Source organism: Macrobrachium rosenbergii, chromosome 9 (assembly GCF_040412425.1).
Source record: "Macrobrachium rosenbergii isolate ZJJX-2024 chromosome 9, ASM4041242v1, whole genome shotgun sequence".
Lineage (NCBI taxonomy): Eukaryota > Metazoa > Arthropoda > Malacostraca > Decapoda > Palaemonidae > Macrobrachium > Macrobrachium rosenbergii.
Window position 1 is genome coordinate 22,047,662 of NC_089749.1, and position 17,601 is coordinate 22,065,262.

General features: G+C 37.1%; 1 protein-coding gene across 2 annotated transcripts in view; it reads left to right on the forward strand.

Moving 5' to 3' along the window:
- Nucleotides 1-13,688, forward strand: part of LOC136841566 (uncharacterized) — a 185,893-nt gene extending 172,205 nt beyond the window's left edge. For both annotated transcript variants that reach the window (XM_067108547.1, XM_067108548.1), the window contains exons 4-5: nt 7,717-7,847; nt 11,927-13,688. In XM_067108547.1, the coding sequence (XP_066964648.1) occupies nt 7,717-7,847; nt 11,927-12,265 (470 nt within the window). In that variant the 3' untranslated portion in view covers nt 12,266-13,688. The remainder of the gene's footprint in view (nt 1-7,716; nt 7,848-11,926) is intronic.
- The last annotated feature ends 3,913 nt before the right edge of the window (nt 13,689-17,601 follow it).

Below are 17,601 nucleotides of genomic sequence, written 5' to 3' on the forward strand. Positions count from 1 at the left end.
GTTCACCTCGTTCACAAATACTAGGTCTAAAATATTATCCTTTCTTGTTGGCAGGTGATTTATTTGCTGGGAATGTTATGTTTCAATAGCATATCTAATAGCTTTCTAAATTGACTCTTATCTTTATGCGCCTACTATTACTCTCTTTTTTATATGTATAAAATACAACCACAGTCTCCTATTCGTTCTCTCACCCTATGAAAAGGAAAGTTAAAAAAGTCTCGGATAGGAGTATAGTCCAGCCTTGTGATTTATACATATATCATCCAGTTGTCAATTATTATGCCAAACTCTTTTGAAAGAGGGTCTGGTATATTACTTATATTCACTAATTTTCAGATTCAAATTCTACGCTATTAATTCACATTCTGTTACTATATTTCTCTAGATTTTTCCTTGATTGACGTCTCTCCATATATTGTGGGTTTCCCCTTTTGATTCCTATTTTTTTTCTATCAAGATCTATAAGTTTGGAAACCTTTATCTGATCATCATTACCAGTCTCTTGGGAATACCAGGTTTCCTGTATTCATTATTTCTATTTTTTTTCATTTTTGGGCTAATTCTTCTAAGAACTCTATCTTTCTTTTTGAGTTACTCAGAATCTAAACCCTGCGCATTCATCACTATGATGGTTTGCGGTTATCTCCATTATCTAATATGGGTAATGGTATGGATTTTCCATGTCTCTTTCCTGTTCTGATGTGCTATCTTTTCTTCATTTTCCAGAAATTCGTACATTAAAAAATCCAACTTTTTCCATTATATTTGATCTTCCATCTTCATATTTATTCATTTTGTGCATATATCTGCATTGATCTCCACATCTGCACCATCCCCTAGCATCATTGATACATTGCTTGTTCCTTGCACTATATCTAGGTGCTGATACCGTGGTGCTGAAATTTCGTAACGTGTTGTTGGCTTGCTTTTTTCCTTCATCACATGTCCTTTATTCCTTTCTTTATTTGCTTCATTTTTACCTTGATTTTTGATATGCATTTGATTTTGATTTTTATTCTTCATGGCTACAGGATGCATATACCTACATCTTTTATTAAACCCACATCCATTTCCTTCTCTCCAGTTTTTACATATTTTTGGATGTAGATCTCTGCATTCCTCATCATACCCGTTTAGATATGCACATTTGCCATAAATCTCGTAATTGTGACATATCTTGGGATGCTTGTAATAACATCTTTCACCGAATCTACAATTCCCTCTTTTCAAAAGAGTGCATACTGTGTCTTTTTCTTTTTTTTTCTTGCTCTTTCCCATCAGTATGAAGATCTGGGTACATCCTCTTTGGGATTTTATTTTGAGTTATCATATCATAATTTATTTCATCATATGTATGCTGTTGTATTGCCTCATTTGTAGAATCTGAGTTTCTCTGCATCCATACTCTTATCCTGTTCTTTGTTTTCATTATTTTTTTCTATCTCTTCAATCTTATTTTCTTCTTTTCCATTTTCCTCTTCTTCCTCTTCTTCATCCTCCACAATTTGTACATTAAGTCTTGATTTAATAACCTTGTCTATCTATACTAGACATGTTGAGCAAAATACTCGTGTTCTTATTTTTATTTTGCTGTACTTCTGCACATGTAGGATGAGTAGGTACGTGGCATGCATAGCATTTCCTAATCAGGTATTGTGTATTTACAATGCTATACCACACACTACATAGTTTACATGCTTTAGGCATTCGTTTTCCTATTGCATCAATCAATATATTCACTATATTCACCTTATTCATTTTCTTTCTTGGAATGTGCTGATTGATGTAAATTTTCTTTATAAGTCTTTTGATAACTTGAACTTTCTTTGGTATTCCTTCAATTATTTTCAATATATTTTCTGCAGACTTGCTCCAGTTTGAAGGGTCATATCCTTTCAATATGTCAGTGAATGCTTTGCATCTTTTTGGTTGGAGTTGTTGTTGATCTCAACGTTAAGCAAGCCTAGTTCCCTGCCTGCCAAGTCATCATATTGTATATCTGCTAGTACCGCAAGATTCTATCAGCTCTTTGCCACTGTTATTTAGACACTTCCATGATATTAACTTTTTTAATAATTCACTCGAAAAAACAACTTAGTCGACGCTTTATCGTACTTTATTCTGATATTAATCAATCACCGACAGTTCACGAACACTTAGCTATAGGTCATTCAACTGTATGTTATCACGTGATATCGGGTTAATTATTCGACCAAGAACGAATGTCTCACCGAGAGATGTCACGTCACAAAGAGAGAGAGAGAGAGAGTTAGGTCTAGGGAGAAGTAGGTGAAAGAAGAGTAGAGAGAAGAGAGAGAGAGAGAGAGAGAAAGTTCTCGTTTCCGTCAATGAACTCCCTACTTCCCCCCAATTTTATCTAACAAAGCTAAACACCCAAACTGCTGATGGATGAAAGAGTATATTCCTGGGAAGACAATAAAGAGGAATTGTCCCTAATGCTCAGAATCAATCTCTCTTCCAATCTCCTCTCTCAGCATACAAGATTAAATTTTTTGGCCGCAGAAGAAAAAAAAAAAAAGACTGCGGGGGAGGTGTGGGGTACACTTGAAAGAACGGATAGGGGTAGGGAGACGGGAGTAGGGAGAAGGGAGAAGGGAGGAGGGGAAAGGAAGAGGGGAAGGGGCTGAAGCCACTTTAGGATACTGAAACCCATTTTAGTGAAACAGAAAAACTAAATAAAAAGATAAAGGGATGTGCGGGGTTTTCACACACACACACACATATATATATATATATATATATATATATATACATATATATACTTTTTTTATATTTTTATATATATATACTTTCTCTCTCTCTCTCTCCTTCATCTACTTGTCCCTAAGATCGAACACACACACTCTCTTTCTCTCCATAACTTATCTCGAACAACCTCTGTCTAGATCCCTCCTCCCAATTCCTCTGGAACAAAGGTTTTAATTACCACTCAAACTGCCTGAGCAAAACCAGGTCGAGTCCCCACTCGGCTAGTTGCCTCCGTCGGAGACCTCGAATGTCAACTCCGACTGCCACCAATTCCGACTTGACATTCTTGCTAATTAACGGCTCCATTCCATGCAGTACTCGATCCCCCGGCTGCACACGTTCGGCTCAGGTGGTTGGCCTCTGTCGAGGGGCGCCTCTGGTTCCAAGCGTTCGGGTAATCTCGACGTTTTCTTTGTTAGACTTGTGATCCAGACTTGTGTACAGAGCATTGCTGAGTAATACCTTTAGATTTCATTCTATTTATCTCTCTGCGTGTGCCTGAAAGTGTTTGTGGCCGAGCGAGACAGTTTAACTGCAAGCACATGTATTTGTGCATCTACATTTTTGAAGGCTCAATTCAACAAACCTCCCATCACGGCTGAATAATTTAGTTTTACGAATTGACGTCACAAAGGTCAACTTCCCGAAAACACGACTTTCTAAATAATTCTAAATAATTCAATAATAAGCAAAAACCTTTACAATAATTTCTCCGAGCTAAATTCAACGAAATAAATCAACATGCAAGAGAACAGACGAAATAAAATCTTCGCCCCACCTTTTCTTCCTTATTTTTTCTTGGTTCCATCCCATCGTCTCTCTAGAAAAGTCATTATAAAAGCAATTTGTCTTTTTCTCTCTCCCTTCACGGAGATGTGATATCAGCTCTGAGCGCCACTGGGGGACGTTCAGGCAGCTACAAACGAGGGCGCTTTCAGGCTTCTTATTGTCTTTCCGCCAAATTTTGCACCAAGCAGCCAAATAAAGTTACGATTGCTCGTGCTTGCTTGACGCTTTTTGAATGTCTCGAATATATTCTATGAAAACCGCTACTGTAATCCAGCCCGAGCCACAAGTGAACTTGAAGAGCAGATAAATAAGACTTCATGTGACGTAGCGTTTGCAGATAATATGCCAGAAGATGTCGGAAAACGTTCTCCTGTGGCGCAGCTTTATGAACGTCGCCTTCCACTAGCACTTTTTGTTGGAGCCTTTGACGAAAGCTGTACCTCGGGATCATAACAAGATACCCTGTTTATTATCGTTGTCATCTTTGTCGTCAGGTTTCTTAGCACTTTTAAGAGAAGCTGTATCTCTTCTTTTACTTTGCCGTCGTTATTATTGTTGTTGGTATTACTATTATTATTTGCTATCATTACTGAATCTTTTTTTACCACACGCCTTTCTCATACAGAGGGGTTGGCTCCAGAAAGCGTTAGTCTTCTAATACTTAACAAGTCATTTCAGTTGGGGCTGCTAGCTCCATTACCTTCTCTGTGGTTGCAACCCACCACAGCAAAGCAACTACCATGAATATATCTGACAGCTTATATCGACAGAAACGCAATGGAATGTATCAACTGGCAGTGTCTAAAACGATCAAATATAGCATCGAACTGTTGACTCATGCCCCTAACTCACCCAAACCAGACTTCGTCTAACTACAGTTAATTGACCAACGGTTGTCGAAGCGCTTTCAAGTTAAGGGAGACTATTAGAAGACACTGCAAGAACTGTCTTGTTGTGAGACGCTTTCTGACGAGGCTGAGACCTTCCTGAACACGTCTTGCAGATGGAGAGAGGACAGACAAGATGAGATTTCGTCCTCGATAGTAAGAGAACAGGGGAAGAGTCACGTATTCTCAAAAGTAAATTTTGAGAGAGAGAGAGAGAGAGAAATTTTTCGTGGACCCTGCCATCCCGCTGAGAAAGCGAATGGAGAGGAAACTCGCCAAATTATCTTTGAAACAAAACCCAGCGAAATCGATGGGATTCGTTTACGCCCTAAAGAGTCGGAATCTATTCGAGGAGTTTGAATCCACTGCGAGGTCATTTCCATTATGTTCCTTTTATTTCCTTTAACAGGATACTTTAGCAAATTGTATCAACTTTTTGATTGATTAATAATTTTCTGGTATGAATCTGCTAAACCGACGCCCTCTCTATCCTTTCAACAACCCACCTCAGTCTGCTAACTACGGGGTACATCATTTGATCCTTAGATCACAAGAGACAATGGCACAACCTGGAGTCAAACCAGCGACCTAACCACTGGATCATGAGTGTCCATTATTATTACTATTTTTATTTAAAGTAACAGTAATATGTATAGAATGTTAAGGCTCAAAATAGTTGCATTGCCCAATTAGATATTCATTTTTACAGATAGCTTTACGGGAAATTGTACAGCTCTCATTGTGGCACAAAGATATGAACAGGCTGTGAAAAAAATCTCTGAGGATCATTTTATATACCCGAGAAAGAAATAATTCTGGATCATTATTATTCTAAAATTTCTCAAACTTACTGAAACTGCTAAGGAACATTTCACTGACAAAAGACATAATCCTCTCTCTTTCTTTCTCTCTCTCTCTCTCTCTCTCTCTCTCTCTCTCTAGGAACCTTCTTTAATACTATATCTATTCAAAAATCATATAAAGGAAGATTTATTTCATTATTTAACAAATTGCACATGGGTCTACCCCATCGTTTTTTACTCTTGTGCATATTCTTCTTTTCCTTTAATTTCTAAGCCATCTCTCTCTCTCTCTCTCTCTCTCTCTCTCTCTCTCAACTGACAAACTAGTTCTTTTCTATCCCATTTAAAATAAGCAAGAGCAATTTATTTACCCACGTAAAATTATTCACCAAGGAACTGAAAATCTAAAATGTATGGTTAGAAAACAACTCAAGAATTTTACAGTTAAGAAATATAACATAAACCTAATTTATTCACCTAAATATTTTCAGACAACGATCCCAAAATTTTCGAATCTGCTCACTCACTTATTCACGCATCAACAAGCATTCACAAAAACTCAGAACCTAGCATATAATTAATGATGTATTTTTACTGGCTAATTAACTGCATAATCCACCGGAACACGAGATATTATCACAAAGACGCATCAAATTCATGATCACTGTATTCAGTTGCTTTATGCGGCTAGGATTCAAGGACCAGAGTAGGCCTACAATAGGACGCGGATTTAGAGGGGTTTTTCCTAACCTCTTCCTACGAACGCGTTCATGGCTTTCATTGTTGCAATATTGCTTGAGCAACGGAATCTTTATGTCCTGTGCCCGAGGCTGAATGACTTAATTGGGAATGAGGAGCACAGGTGAGAGAGAGAGAGAGAGAGAGAGAGAGAGAGAGAGGTTGATCTAGGATAGGAAGGTACGTGCTTTATGAGAAAACGGTGACAGTCGTATATTTACACAAACACAGAGAGAGAGAGAGAGAGAGAGAGAGAGAGAGAGAGAGAGGAGAGAGAGAGAGAGAGAGAGAGAGAATGGTCCTTGGTGGTTCATCTGAATCATCTCCATAAAACCGGAATAAAGCCGCAATATGTCGGCGACATGAATGAGAAAATAAACAGCAGCGAAAATCTTTTGTCTAATTGGATGTGAAAATGGACTGAACAGCGAACAGAATAGACTGGAACCCAAAGTAGTATAAAGAATGTGAATAAGAATAAAATTTCAGGTATAAATTAGAGGCGAAAACAAACACGAGAAAGAATATATATATACATATATACACATTTATGTATATATAAATATATATAAATGCAATACTCATATATACATATATACATACGTTATATATATACATACTATATATATACACATATACATATATATATATATATATATTGTATATATTATACATATATACATTATATTATATATACATATATATACAAAAATTTACAGAAAATCTTTTGGGATGAGGTCGCTAACCCTGCGCCCTTCTCCAGCCTGACTTGCGATCCACTAAGCCAGCAGGGAAACAATTGCATTCAACAAAATACGCCTAAAGATTTCTTGTTGCCTTGAAAATCGAATTGGCCATCTTTCTTCACTAATCATTAAGACTACGAGCACACACATATATATACGCAGATAGATGTGTGTATCAAAGCTTGAAATCTGTAGAAAAGAATATAGAATTTAGGCCAAATGCCAAGCCCTGGGACCTATGAGGTCATTCAGCGCTGAAAGGGAAATTGACAGTAAGAAGGTTTGAAAGGTGTAACAGGAGGAAAACCTCGCAGTTGCACTATGAAACAAAAGTTAGTGAGGGTGGAAATTCAGATGACAGAAAGAGAATATGAACGGGGGTACAGTGAAGGGAATAGAAGAGGTTGCAGCCAGTGGCCGAAGGGACGCTGCAAAGACCCTTAAGTAATGTCTACAGCGCACTACGTGAGGTGTACTGACGGCACTAACCCCCTACGGGGTTGAAATCCGTATGATAATGCTTTGTCAATTACATTAAACAATCAACAGCTGAGAGAATATTTTACAATAAATCAATATGACTGGAAAGTAACTCTAAAACCCGAGAGTAAAAAAATTATTAAAAGAAACTTCTCAAAAAAAAAAAAAAAATATTACGTGAAAACCCTCCCTCACTCTCCCTGCTGTGCCAAGCTTTGAAATTCTCTCCCTGCCTTTGCTTTCCTTACCAAAAAAAAAAACTGGTTTTTCTCCGTTTACTTGGGTCCTGGGCTAGATAACGATAACAGTTTGCCAGTTCTGTCGTTCTCTGCGATTTATGTAAGAAAGATATTCTGCCAACATGACATTTTATCTAACAGAAATGTTTTCAATTACTAATTATTTTAAACGGTATATTGGTCTATCAATAAACTTTTTTTTTATTAACACAACATTTAATAAAAATAATGTTTCCCGACTTTCATTTTTTTGTCTTTCCAGCCCTGATCGTAAGACTGTTGACTGGGAGATTCATAGGCGAATACGACCCGACGATGGAAGCTGTGTACAGCTACCAGATCCCTCTGCCAGGTCATGACCTTCCCATGCAGGTCATGGATACGGCAGGTCACGTAAGCATCCAGTCCAGTCTCTCTCTTTCATATCCACACTCACATCTACGAGGTGCTCTCATAACCGTCTGTAACTATAAATTAGATTCTCTCTCTCTCTCTCTCTCTCTCTCTCTCTCTCTCTCTCTCTCCTGTACATCTCACTTTTCAGTCGCATTTAATTATAACATTCACATTCTGGCACTTTAGCAAGCTAACGTTTACCCTTTTCCCATTCATCACTTATGTCTTCAACCCCTAAATAATGGCATTCCAACCCCATCATATTTTCTATCACTCAGCTATGGATAAAGTTTATATCTATCACTTATGGCCATTGGCTTCCATACTTACCCACGTTCGTCTTTTTCTTGTACGAATTTTCATTTTCCTTGGTAAAGTATTCCTCCACAAGTTTACATTACGCTAACAAAATGAACTCTCCCATTTTACCGCGTCTGATGTGATACCGTACTTTCATCACTTATCAATAACCTTTACCAGCAAGATATAGCCCTAAATTCTAACGAGCATTTCATGACTTTCAAGAAGTCTCCCTTGAAATTTAAACCATAGAAAACTTAGCACCATATTCAGAAAATGGAAGCTAAAGCTAACGGCTAAAGCATTATTGTGGCCGGGTATGATAAATAAAATTGTCAATGAATATGCTTCGATCAAGTTTTAAAAACTCATATTTGCTTAATCCATTATTAATAGTATGAATATAAAACAACAGTTTACCTAACGAAAGATACATGGCAGCAGTTACTGGAACCCAGCTCGTTCGGGTTCCAGCTAGTCGTCAGAATATTTAGTTTCCAAAAATCTGCAATTTCTTTCAGTCCGTTAACCCAAGGTCTATAGATTAAACCCATGTCAACACTGAGGGTAATCGGGAAGCTATAACGTCCAAACTAGCGAACTACCAATAACCGTAGTTGAGCCAAATCACCTGATAATAGGCTACCCGCAGTGCTTTGCCTGATAGTGTTCACGGATGCAAGTACCATTATTATTCAGATATTTCTATTACCATTCTTCAGTGTTCACACGATTTCAGACACTATTCAAGACAATTCAGGCAAGACTAATTCCTTGTTATGACAATTAATTCAAGCATCTTGAGGGCTATCACGGCAATGTCGCTCAGTCCATTGTTTTCAGTCTATTTATTGGAATATATGGGCTGACAATCGACGAAGCCACCAGCTAACACCTAAACCAAACTAACATGAGCAATAACTGAAGGTGCCTACCTCTACGTCCTTCCACATCGAAAGAAAGCCTTGATCAAAACATTTATACCCGTTGTCAGAAGGTACAAATATCGATAAAATCACATAACCTAGAAGCTCAGCCGCCAAAAATGTGTGAACACCAAGATGGTAAGACTATCGTGACTGGGAGAATTTCACAGCGGATATTTTGCTCTCGAAGATAGAGAATACTTTTGAAGGTGTGCACACTTTAAACTACTAGTTTCAACAAAGTATGGGCGTAGGTTCTGCATTAAGGTTTTTTTAAATGAAAATAACAATTCACAACTGGACCAACACTGAAAACAAAACCGTCCAAGCAACATTAACGTAAAACATAATAAGAACCTCGAAAAAATTCGGTTATAATATGGGAATCTTAACACTTACCGAGGTTTCCGCTCCCCCTGATATCAAGAGCTAAATCTGCTTCAGTGTTAACGGGCAAACTGTGAAAATACCCTGCAAAAGGTAGAAACTATTAAGAGCTGAGGCACAGTGCCAGTAACACTTATTATCGTTCGTACCATTTGGCGTTATACCCGTTAAATACTTAGTAATTAACCTACCAATTTACAGCTCTGGAGAAATATTGTTTCTTCAAATTTGGTATCAGTGTCATTTTCATTGAATAACTCTTAAGACTTCTAATAATTCACCTTACGCTAATCCGCAATATTAACCATTATGAAAATACAACTGTGGAAACCCATTTAACAAACCGTTGAGGTTTAAATACTTTAAATTTTCTAAATCATACAAGGGTTTCGTAAATTTTAACTGCAGTGGAAGGTAATAAACAAAAATATGACCAGCAGTTCTAAAGATATATTCGAAAGAAACCGACATTTATTTCTTGAAAAACGTTGAAATACTATAAATTTCCATATAGCCCAAGAATAATAAGACTATCTTCTCATATCGCAAAACGTTGAAATCCTTAGAAACCAGATACTATCAACTAAAATAACTAAACTAAAAAAAACAACACATTTTCACTAAAATATACGATATTGTACTAAAATGTACTTAACAACAACAATACCTACTGTAGGCTACACGCAGATTATTACTTGATGAGGAGGAACCAACAGTAGTAACACGAATAACAGACCATTAAATAATGAACAACACTAAACACAAAACAAACAATAAACAACGCCAGTTACAATGCAGGACGGTACAAACACCGTTCGTCAAAACACACTGAATTTCCGTGTGTCAATATCGTACTTGCAAGTACGCCTGAGACGATGAGTACTTAGCACCATATTAACCAAGGAACGTGGACACCAAGCGGTGTCAAGCGTAGGCTACGCGGGGCTTGCTATTACCATGTAAGAAGCCAAGGAGATTCTCTCTCTCTCTCTCTCTCTCTCTCTCTCTCTCTCTCTTTATTTTTAAGTGAGGGTATAAGCCAACTTTCTTGGGTGTAAAATTTACTGTATCGAAAAATGGAGTCTCTTTCTATAGATACAAGAATGTCTTTTTCTCATTTTTATAAAATGTGGGAAGTTATGAAACTACTTTAATGCTGGATCCGAACTAACCTAAACAAGGGAGAATATTTCGCAGAGTATTCAGTTTCATTTAGGGTGGCCAGACGTCCTGCTTTAGGAAGGACAGTCATGTTTTTGAGCATTCTGTCCTCTGTCCTGCTTCACCTTAAGAAGGACGCTAATTTGTCCTGCTTTTTGGGTCTGTCTAAAAAAAATATATTAATATTAAAAATATAAATAAATACAAATACATATACTAAAACTGTGAGAACTGATGGTCAAAATAACCATTGATTTTTTTTCACTAGGCCAATAAGTTTATATAGTGGCTGTTGGCACAATTAGGAACACTAGGCATGGAGCCCAGGTGTACTTGTATAAAGGCCAGTTTACACAGTTACGTACAAAATTGTTCCATCATGAAAAAAATTTAATAATTCATTTCAGTTCTTTATTCATACACTATTTGACATTTCAACACTCAAGTCAAGTTATATACAGTATATATATTATATATATATATACAATATATATATATATATATATATATATATATATTATATAACATTTTATATTTCAACTCCTCAATAATCATATTTAATTTTGGTTAAAAATTGGTGTTGGCAAAAAAAAATTGGCCTTTTTGGGAATTTGGAAATGGCCACCCTAGTTTCACTTCTGTATTACTCACCGACGAGACACTTTTACAAAATTATGTTAAGTGTAAATAGTACTTTCTCTTCCATGTTATTTTACATTAAAAGAAACAACTTACACTACGTTGAAAAATATACATCTAAGAATGAAATTTTACCTACACCCTGGTTTTTTTATACCAACTCCTACTAGCCCCGACTTTTTATTAGGCCAAGCGACAAGTACCAGCGTTCTTACACCAATTTACCTTATAAGCTGTGAGTTAACTGCGCTACCGATTTAAAGAGAATACAGGAACAATCTTCATTTATGTAACTCAGACTCTTGATAACCAATGAAAACAGACCTTAATAAATGGGTATTTTAACTCATAAGAAATGTTTTCTTTCAGCTAAACAGGGAAATTACTGTTACCATGGTTTCATCGAGCTTTGCTGCCTGTGGTGCCCGAACAAATTAATCGTTCGAACACCCATCTTCTCCTAACACCACATCCCTTCTCTTCCCCCCGCCCCTCTTCACCAATACCAAAGAGAGCCCTCTCCCACCACCGGTTTCCTGAGACTTCGGTTCTGTGGACTTTCCAATACCGCATCCATAGTAGTGGTGATTAATCTGCCCTTTGTTGACAAAAATTGGGTTGATTTAATTAGCAATGCGTTAATTACCTTTTCGATCCCTACAGGTAGACGTTGTGGACGAGGGACGCGAAACGCAGGTGTCCTGGGGAGAGGGATTTCTACTCGTCTTCTCTCTGACGTCCCACGATTCCTTCGCCGCTTTAAGTCGACTGCGTCGGGTCATCATAGAGCTGACCCCAGGTGCGCCTCGGCCAATGGTGGTTGTGGGCAACAAGGCTGACCTCAGCCACGCCCGGCAGGTCAACGACCAGGAAATCAGGGAACTGACAGACTGCTGGGGATGCGATTATTTCGAAGTGGCGGCTCCCGAGCCTTGGGATGTGGTGGTCAGGCCATTCACAGCCCTCTATCAGTCTATACTGGAAGGGCGAAGTAGTCGATGACGTCAGCAATAGCTGCCAGAGAGCGGAATGATCAACAATAAATGAACGCATAAATGCGTGTTCATTAATCTTGTTATTGTTGTTGTCCAGAATGTGATCAAGCATACTTATGGAATATGCATATGACGTTAAATGTGACGTTTTTCTCTATTTTTGAATTATTAACTACATAAAAAAGTAATATGAACAGTAATATGAACGTATATGTGAACGTGAACTGCCGAATCTAATACCTACAGTACAGTACATACTTACAACTATCACCCAAGCTAGCCGAAACATTTAATTTTGAAAATGATATTGTCGTTGTAACACGTCTTTGTGACTGTTTAATGTCTTTACTATTCCAAACAATTTTCTTTGACGTTTCCTTTGTCATACTTGTAATAATTTGTGCGTGGGTACCGTAAGGGGCACACGAATTCGTGAGCAGCTGATGGCGAGGCTGATGTAAAGGATCTTCAGATAATAAGCTCCCACGGCATTTGTAGCTGATTTATATCTAGCCAGCCTAGTCTTGGTATGGTCACTGTGCTTTTTGAACGGCCTGTAACTGGAGCAGTCTGTAGGACAAAAAGACAGATACTGGCGCTGGCGTTTAGTCAGGGACAAGGAGTCTGGCAAATGAGACAGGCGAGTTCACAACCCACTTAAACCTTGCAGTACCCATCAGTAGGAGGGAAAGTGTTACAGTAGTGTCTGTCAAATGGAAGAGGACTGAGAATGAAAGGGGAGAAGTGTTGAGTGCGAAGAAAAGAAAGGTCCCTTGACCATCAGCGAGGCAAAAAGAAAAATCAGTGTTTCGAAAGTTGCTACAGACCTTCGCCGTCTGTTGTGAGCGGCAGTGGGTTACAAAGAGGCCCGAAAAGTCAAGAGAACGAGTAAATATCTTGACAAAAAAAAATTTATTTCATGGCAAAACCAGTGTCCTTCGGGCCAGCCCTAGGAGAGCTGTTAATCAGCTCGGTGGTCTGGTAAAACTAAGGTATACTTAACTTTAACTGCATCTTTATGATTTATGAAGATCAACAAAGATCACCTAACTAGCATCACGTCCCATGTAGTGACCATAATTAATATACTCAGCTACGACTGTCTCTGTTCCCTCACTTTGAAGAAAGAAATAAGTTTGCCCCTTATTCATCTCACGCCTAATTCATTCATCTTTTGAATGTATTTCATTTTATCACCATAAATGTGTTGTTGCGTACATTAGATTAAGACTGGTAGATATGCATTAGGGGTCTGGTGGAAGCAGAAATGGACTACAATGAGGCCTACCAGTTACTGGTCTAAGAAACAAAGAAAAATACTGTTTTGTTCTACTAGATTAATTTTTTCTTTAAGCCAATTTTCGTTTCATTAAGATGCAAAAAGGGGCTTATCTATTGTTTTTAACTTATTCAATAAATGTTAAAAACTATTTAGATTTTATTTCGTGCATCATTTCCTTCACTAAAGAGCATGAAGAAGATGGACGTAACCCAAACTCCCTCACAGATCAATAAATAATGTCACTAGTAATACATATGATGGCAAATGCAAATCTTGAAATATTTCGCTGTGAAGACAATGATCTTTTTAATTTTTTTCTAGGTATCAGAGAGATTTATATCACTTCACTTTTCAACGCAAATTGCTCAACTGATTTCTAGTTAGACCAACAAATCCCAGAAAATTAAGTGCAAATCATTGCCATTTTCAGTACTGTGAGAACTCTAAACGGCAAATTAAAGCAGAGTTGAAATTTAGTGTGTTGGTAAGGCTAATTCGCCTCTGAGTCGAGTGGCTATAAATGCTGAACCACCTTGGGCCAGGAATTTTGGAAGAAAAGTTAACTATCCCTGATTTTGGTAACTGTCACAATTTGTTTTTGCTCCTGAAATGGGAGCTTTTACTGCCCTAACAGTTTTCGTGGCGAACACTCAAGCAAATACTTGTAAGGTCTCACTCAAAAACTGGCTAATGTATTTGAGTGGTTTTTAAATGCCTCTCTCTCTCTCTCTTCTCTATATGTCTCTCAAAGAATTTCTAATTCATACTTCCTTGTCTCTTTATTCTCGCTTTACATTTTTATCCTTTATCACAAGGCCACCCCGCCCCCTCTCTCTCTTTTCAAATTTCTTGTATTTGACAGTTTTCGCAAAAGAAGTACACCCAGCATATTCTACCTAAAAAAAAAAAAAAAAAAAAAAAACTGCCCCAAGAGACACGAAACGATATTCCATCCCAACCAGGACGACTGAAACAAACATAAACAAATCACACTTTAACAAAAAGTGCCACTGCCAGAAACTTTTCATTTAAAGTTTTTTACCTTACTGGCTTTTTAGCATCGAGCTAAATATCAAGTCCTGGGCTGTCTGGAAAAGCCTTTCTCACCGAGTCACCCTGGCCAAGAATTCAGCTTTGAGTTTACTTTTAGCAGTTCACGTCCCAATGAGCAAATGGCATTGTCTTTTCACAGTGCTACTTTGGCTTGTTATCTACGTGTCACCTACTCCGAAGTGCTATAGTACTAATCGCCGTATGGTAAACGTAAAGTAGACGGTCGCACGAAGATATCGTTTATTAATATAATTTGTTGACATCACAGTATAGAAATAGGTGTATATAATACTTTGATCGCCGAGGGGCTAGTACTAAACACGGCGTCCCAAGGAGCATCCGCCATATTTAGGCCTAGTAATGCCTCAGTTGGTGATCAACGTAGATATGCAAAAAGAATTGCATTTACCTGGAGTTAAGCAAAAGAGTAAAATTAAGGCGCGATTGTCACAATAATCTGTGTTTACTTTGTTCACTTTACATAAGCATATACATATATACATAAATATGTAGGCAGACATCTATACAAAGCAATGTTTGACCTTGATTTGACCTTGCCGCCAACCTAGGCCAGAAACTAAAGCTATTTTTTTCAGGTTTTAATCAAGGTATCTCTTTGTTTGAGGCATAATATACTTATTAACTACCATTTTCCTTAACTGGTAAGTAACAAAAGATAACATATATATATACATATGCAATATATACACATTAACATGTAGGTGTGCAGTGCTATATATATATATATATATATATATATATATAATACTCTGGTCACTTTTTTTACCAGACACATAAGTAATTTCAATAACCACAATGCTCTCTTAAATTCTCGATTTCATTTGTTAGGATATACTTGTCACCACAAAAACCTAAGATCAGACTAAGTTCTGAACATGCATCTAGAAAATCGAAAATTACTCCAATTGACAATATATATATATATATAACTGACAATATATATATATATATATATATATAGTACATATGTGTGTGTGTGTGTATGCATGAATGGATAGATGGATATATATGTGTATATATAAATATATGTATGTATATATATATAATATATATATATATATATATATATATATATATATGATACCATGTTCACACAAAATTTTTTCATACATTCAAATATTGAGCTAAATCATCTTCCCCGATCCAGGATTCGAACCTGTGTGCTTTTGAGGAAACGGGGGTTGATATGTGTGTGACAGTGCCTTTACCCATTCAGCTCTCAAGAGAGATGACAACTAATTTCTTCACTGTGGTCTTTGTTGCTTTAGAATTCAGGTATCTTGACCATGATTCGAACCTGTGCGCTTTTGGATGCATGTGTGTGTTGGTGACAGTGACCTTATCAACTTAGTTATCAACAGAAATAAGAACCAATTTCTTCACTGTGGTATCTATTGCCATCGAATTCAGGTACTATATTGAATTGAATTTAATACAGAATTTAGGCCAAAAATCAAGCACTGGGACCTATGAGGTCATTCAGCGCTGAAATGGAAATTGACAGTAAAAGGTTTGAAAGGTGTAACTGGAAGAAAACCTCGAAGCAGTTACACTATGAATCAATTGTTAGGAGGGTGGAGAGTAAGATGGAAGAAAGAATATGAAAGGAGGCACAGTAAAAGGAACGAAGGGATTTGCAGCTAGGGGCCGAAGCACACAGGCAAAGAACTAAGTAATGCCTACAGTGCACCACGAGTGCACTGATGGCACCAGCTTCTACGGGAAATTCAGGTACTGTAGTTATAATCGAAAACAACCCATCTCAACCGTGATAGTTGGTTCCTATGCTTGAAACACTGTAAGGATAATGTTTATGTCACCAACATCTTTACCCCAAGAAGGCATAGGTTCGAGTCCTGGCTGAGGTAGATGTGCTTACCATACATAACTTCCTTGGGGTGTAAATTATTCCTGATTGTAAAGTAGATTAGTATTCTCTCTCTCTCTCTCTCTCTCTTTATATATATGTATATATATATATATATATATATATATATATATATATATACAGTATATATATATATACTATATATATATATATATATATATATATATATATATATATATATATATGCCATTTATATGCCATTTTCCGTAACATGGATGGCTCCAAATGAAATGAACCTAAACACTATAACGTCATCTGCTTCATGTACTGGGTACATAGCTTATCCGCAGTGCACCAAGACCTTTCACATACACTACGCCACTCACCTCTACCCGTGACTCAAGCTTTCACTTTCTGGATAGCAAGAGCTTTCCTCGTCATCGCTTGTTTCATATCACCTAGTAAAGGATGTCTCGATCTTTCTCTCATCCTTTCTTACATATACAACTAAAATTTATACCTTTTTCAGCAGCCTACTGTTTTCCATTCCTCCACCTTACCTAACCACCTCAAAATACTGATCCATCATCTCCCTTACACTTACCTTTTCACTACATCTCCGTTTTATCCTTAAGTTTCCCATCCTTTCAATTCACCTCAACATCTCTTACCTTTCTAACATTCACATTCAGCATCTACTGTACACCTCCACATATCCCAATTTCTGCCGCGTTATTTCATCAACTCCTTTGATCAACCATCAAAACAGAAAACTTTCACTTGTACACACTACGCCATTTACCTTTATCTTGCGCGCAGTTTCTCGCCTCTTCTTTATCAAGGTCCTGCCTTTCCAATACCTCCCCTAATTAATCTTTCTGGCAATTTCTAGATTAATTTTATTATTTGTTCATACATAAACACACACACATGTATATATATATATATATTATTGTTATTTGTTATATATCATATATATATATATATATATATATATCTCCTTTCAATTCTCTTTAAATACTCCAAATATTTTACTGCAAAGAAAACACTTCCTCACTTTAAATATATCTCATCGCTTTTCAATAAACCCTAAGCATCCTAAGAATTCTGGTACTGGATCTAGACTCCCACAAAAAAAAATTGAATAAATCCTTCCATG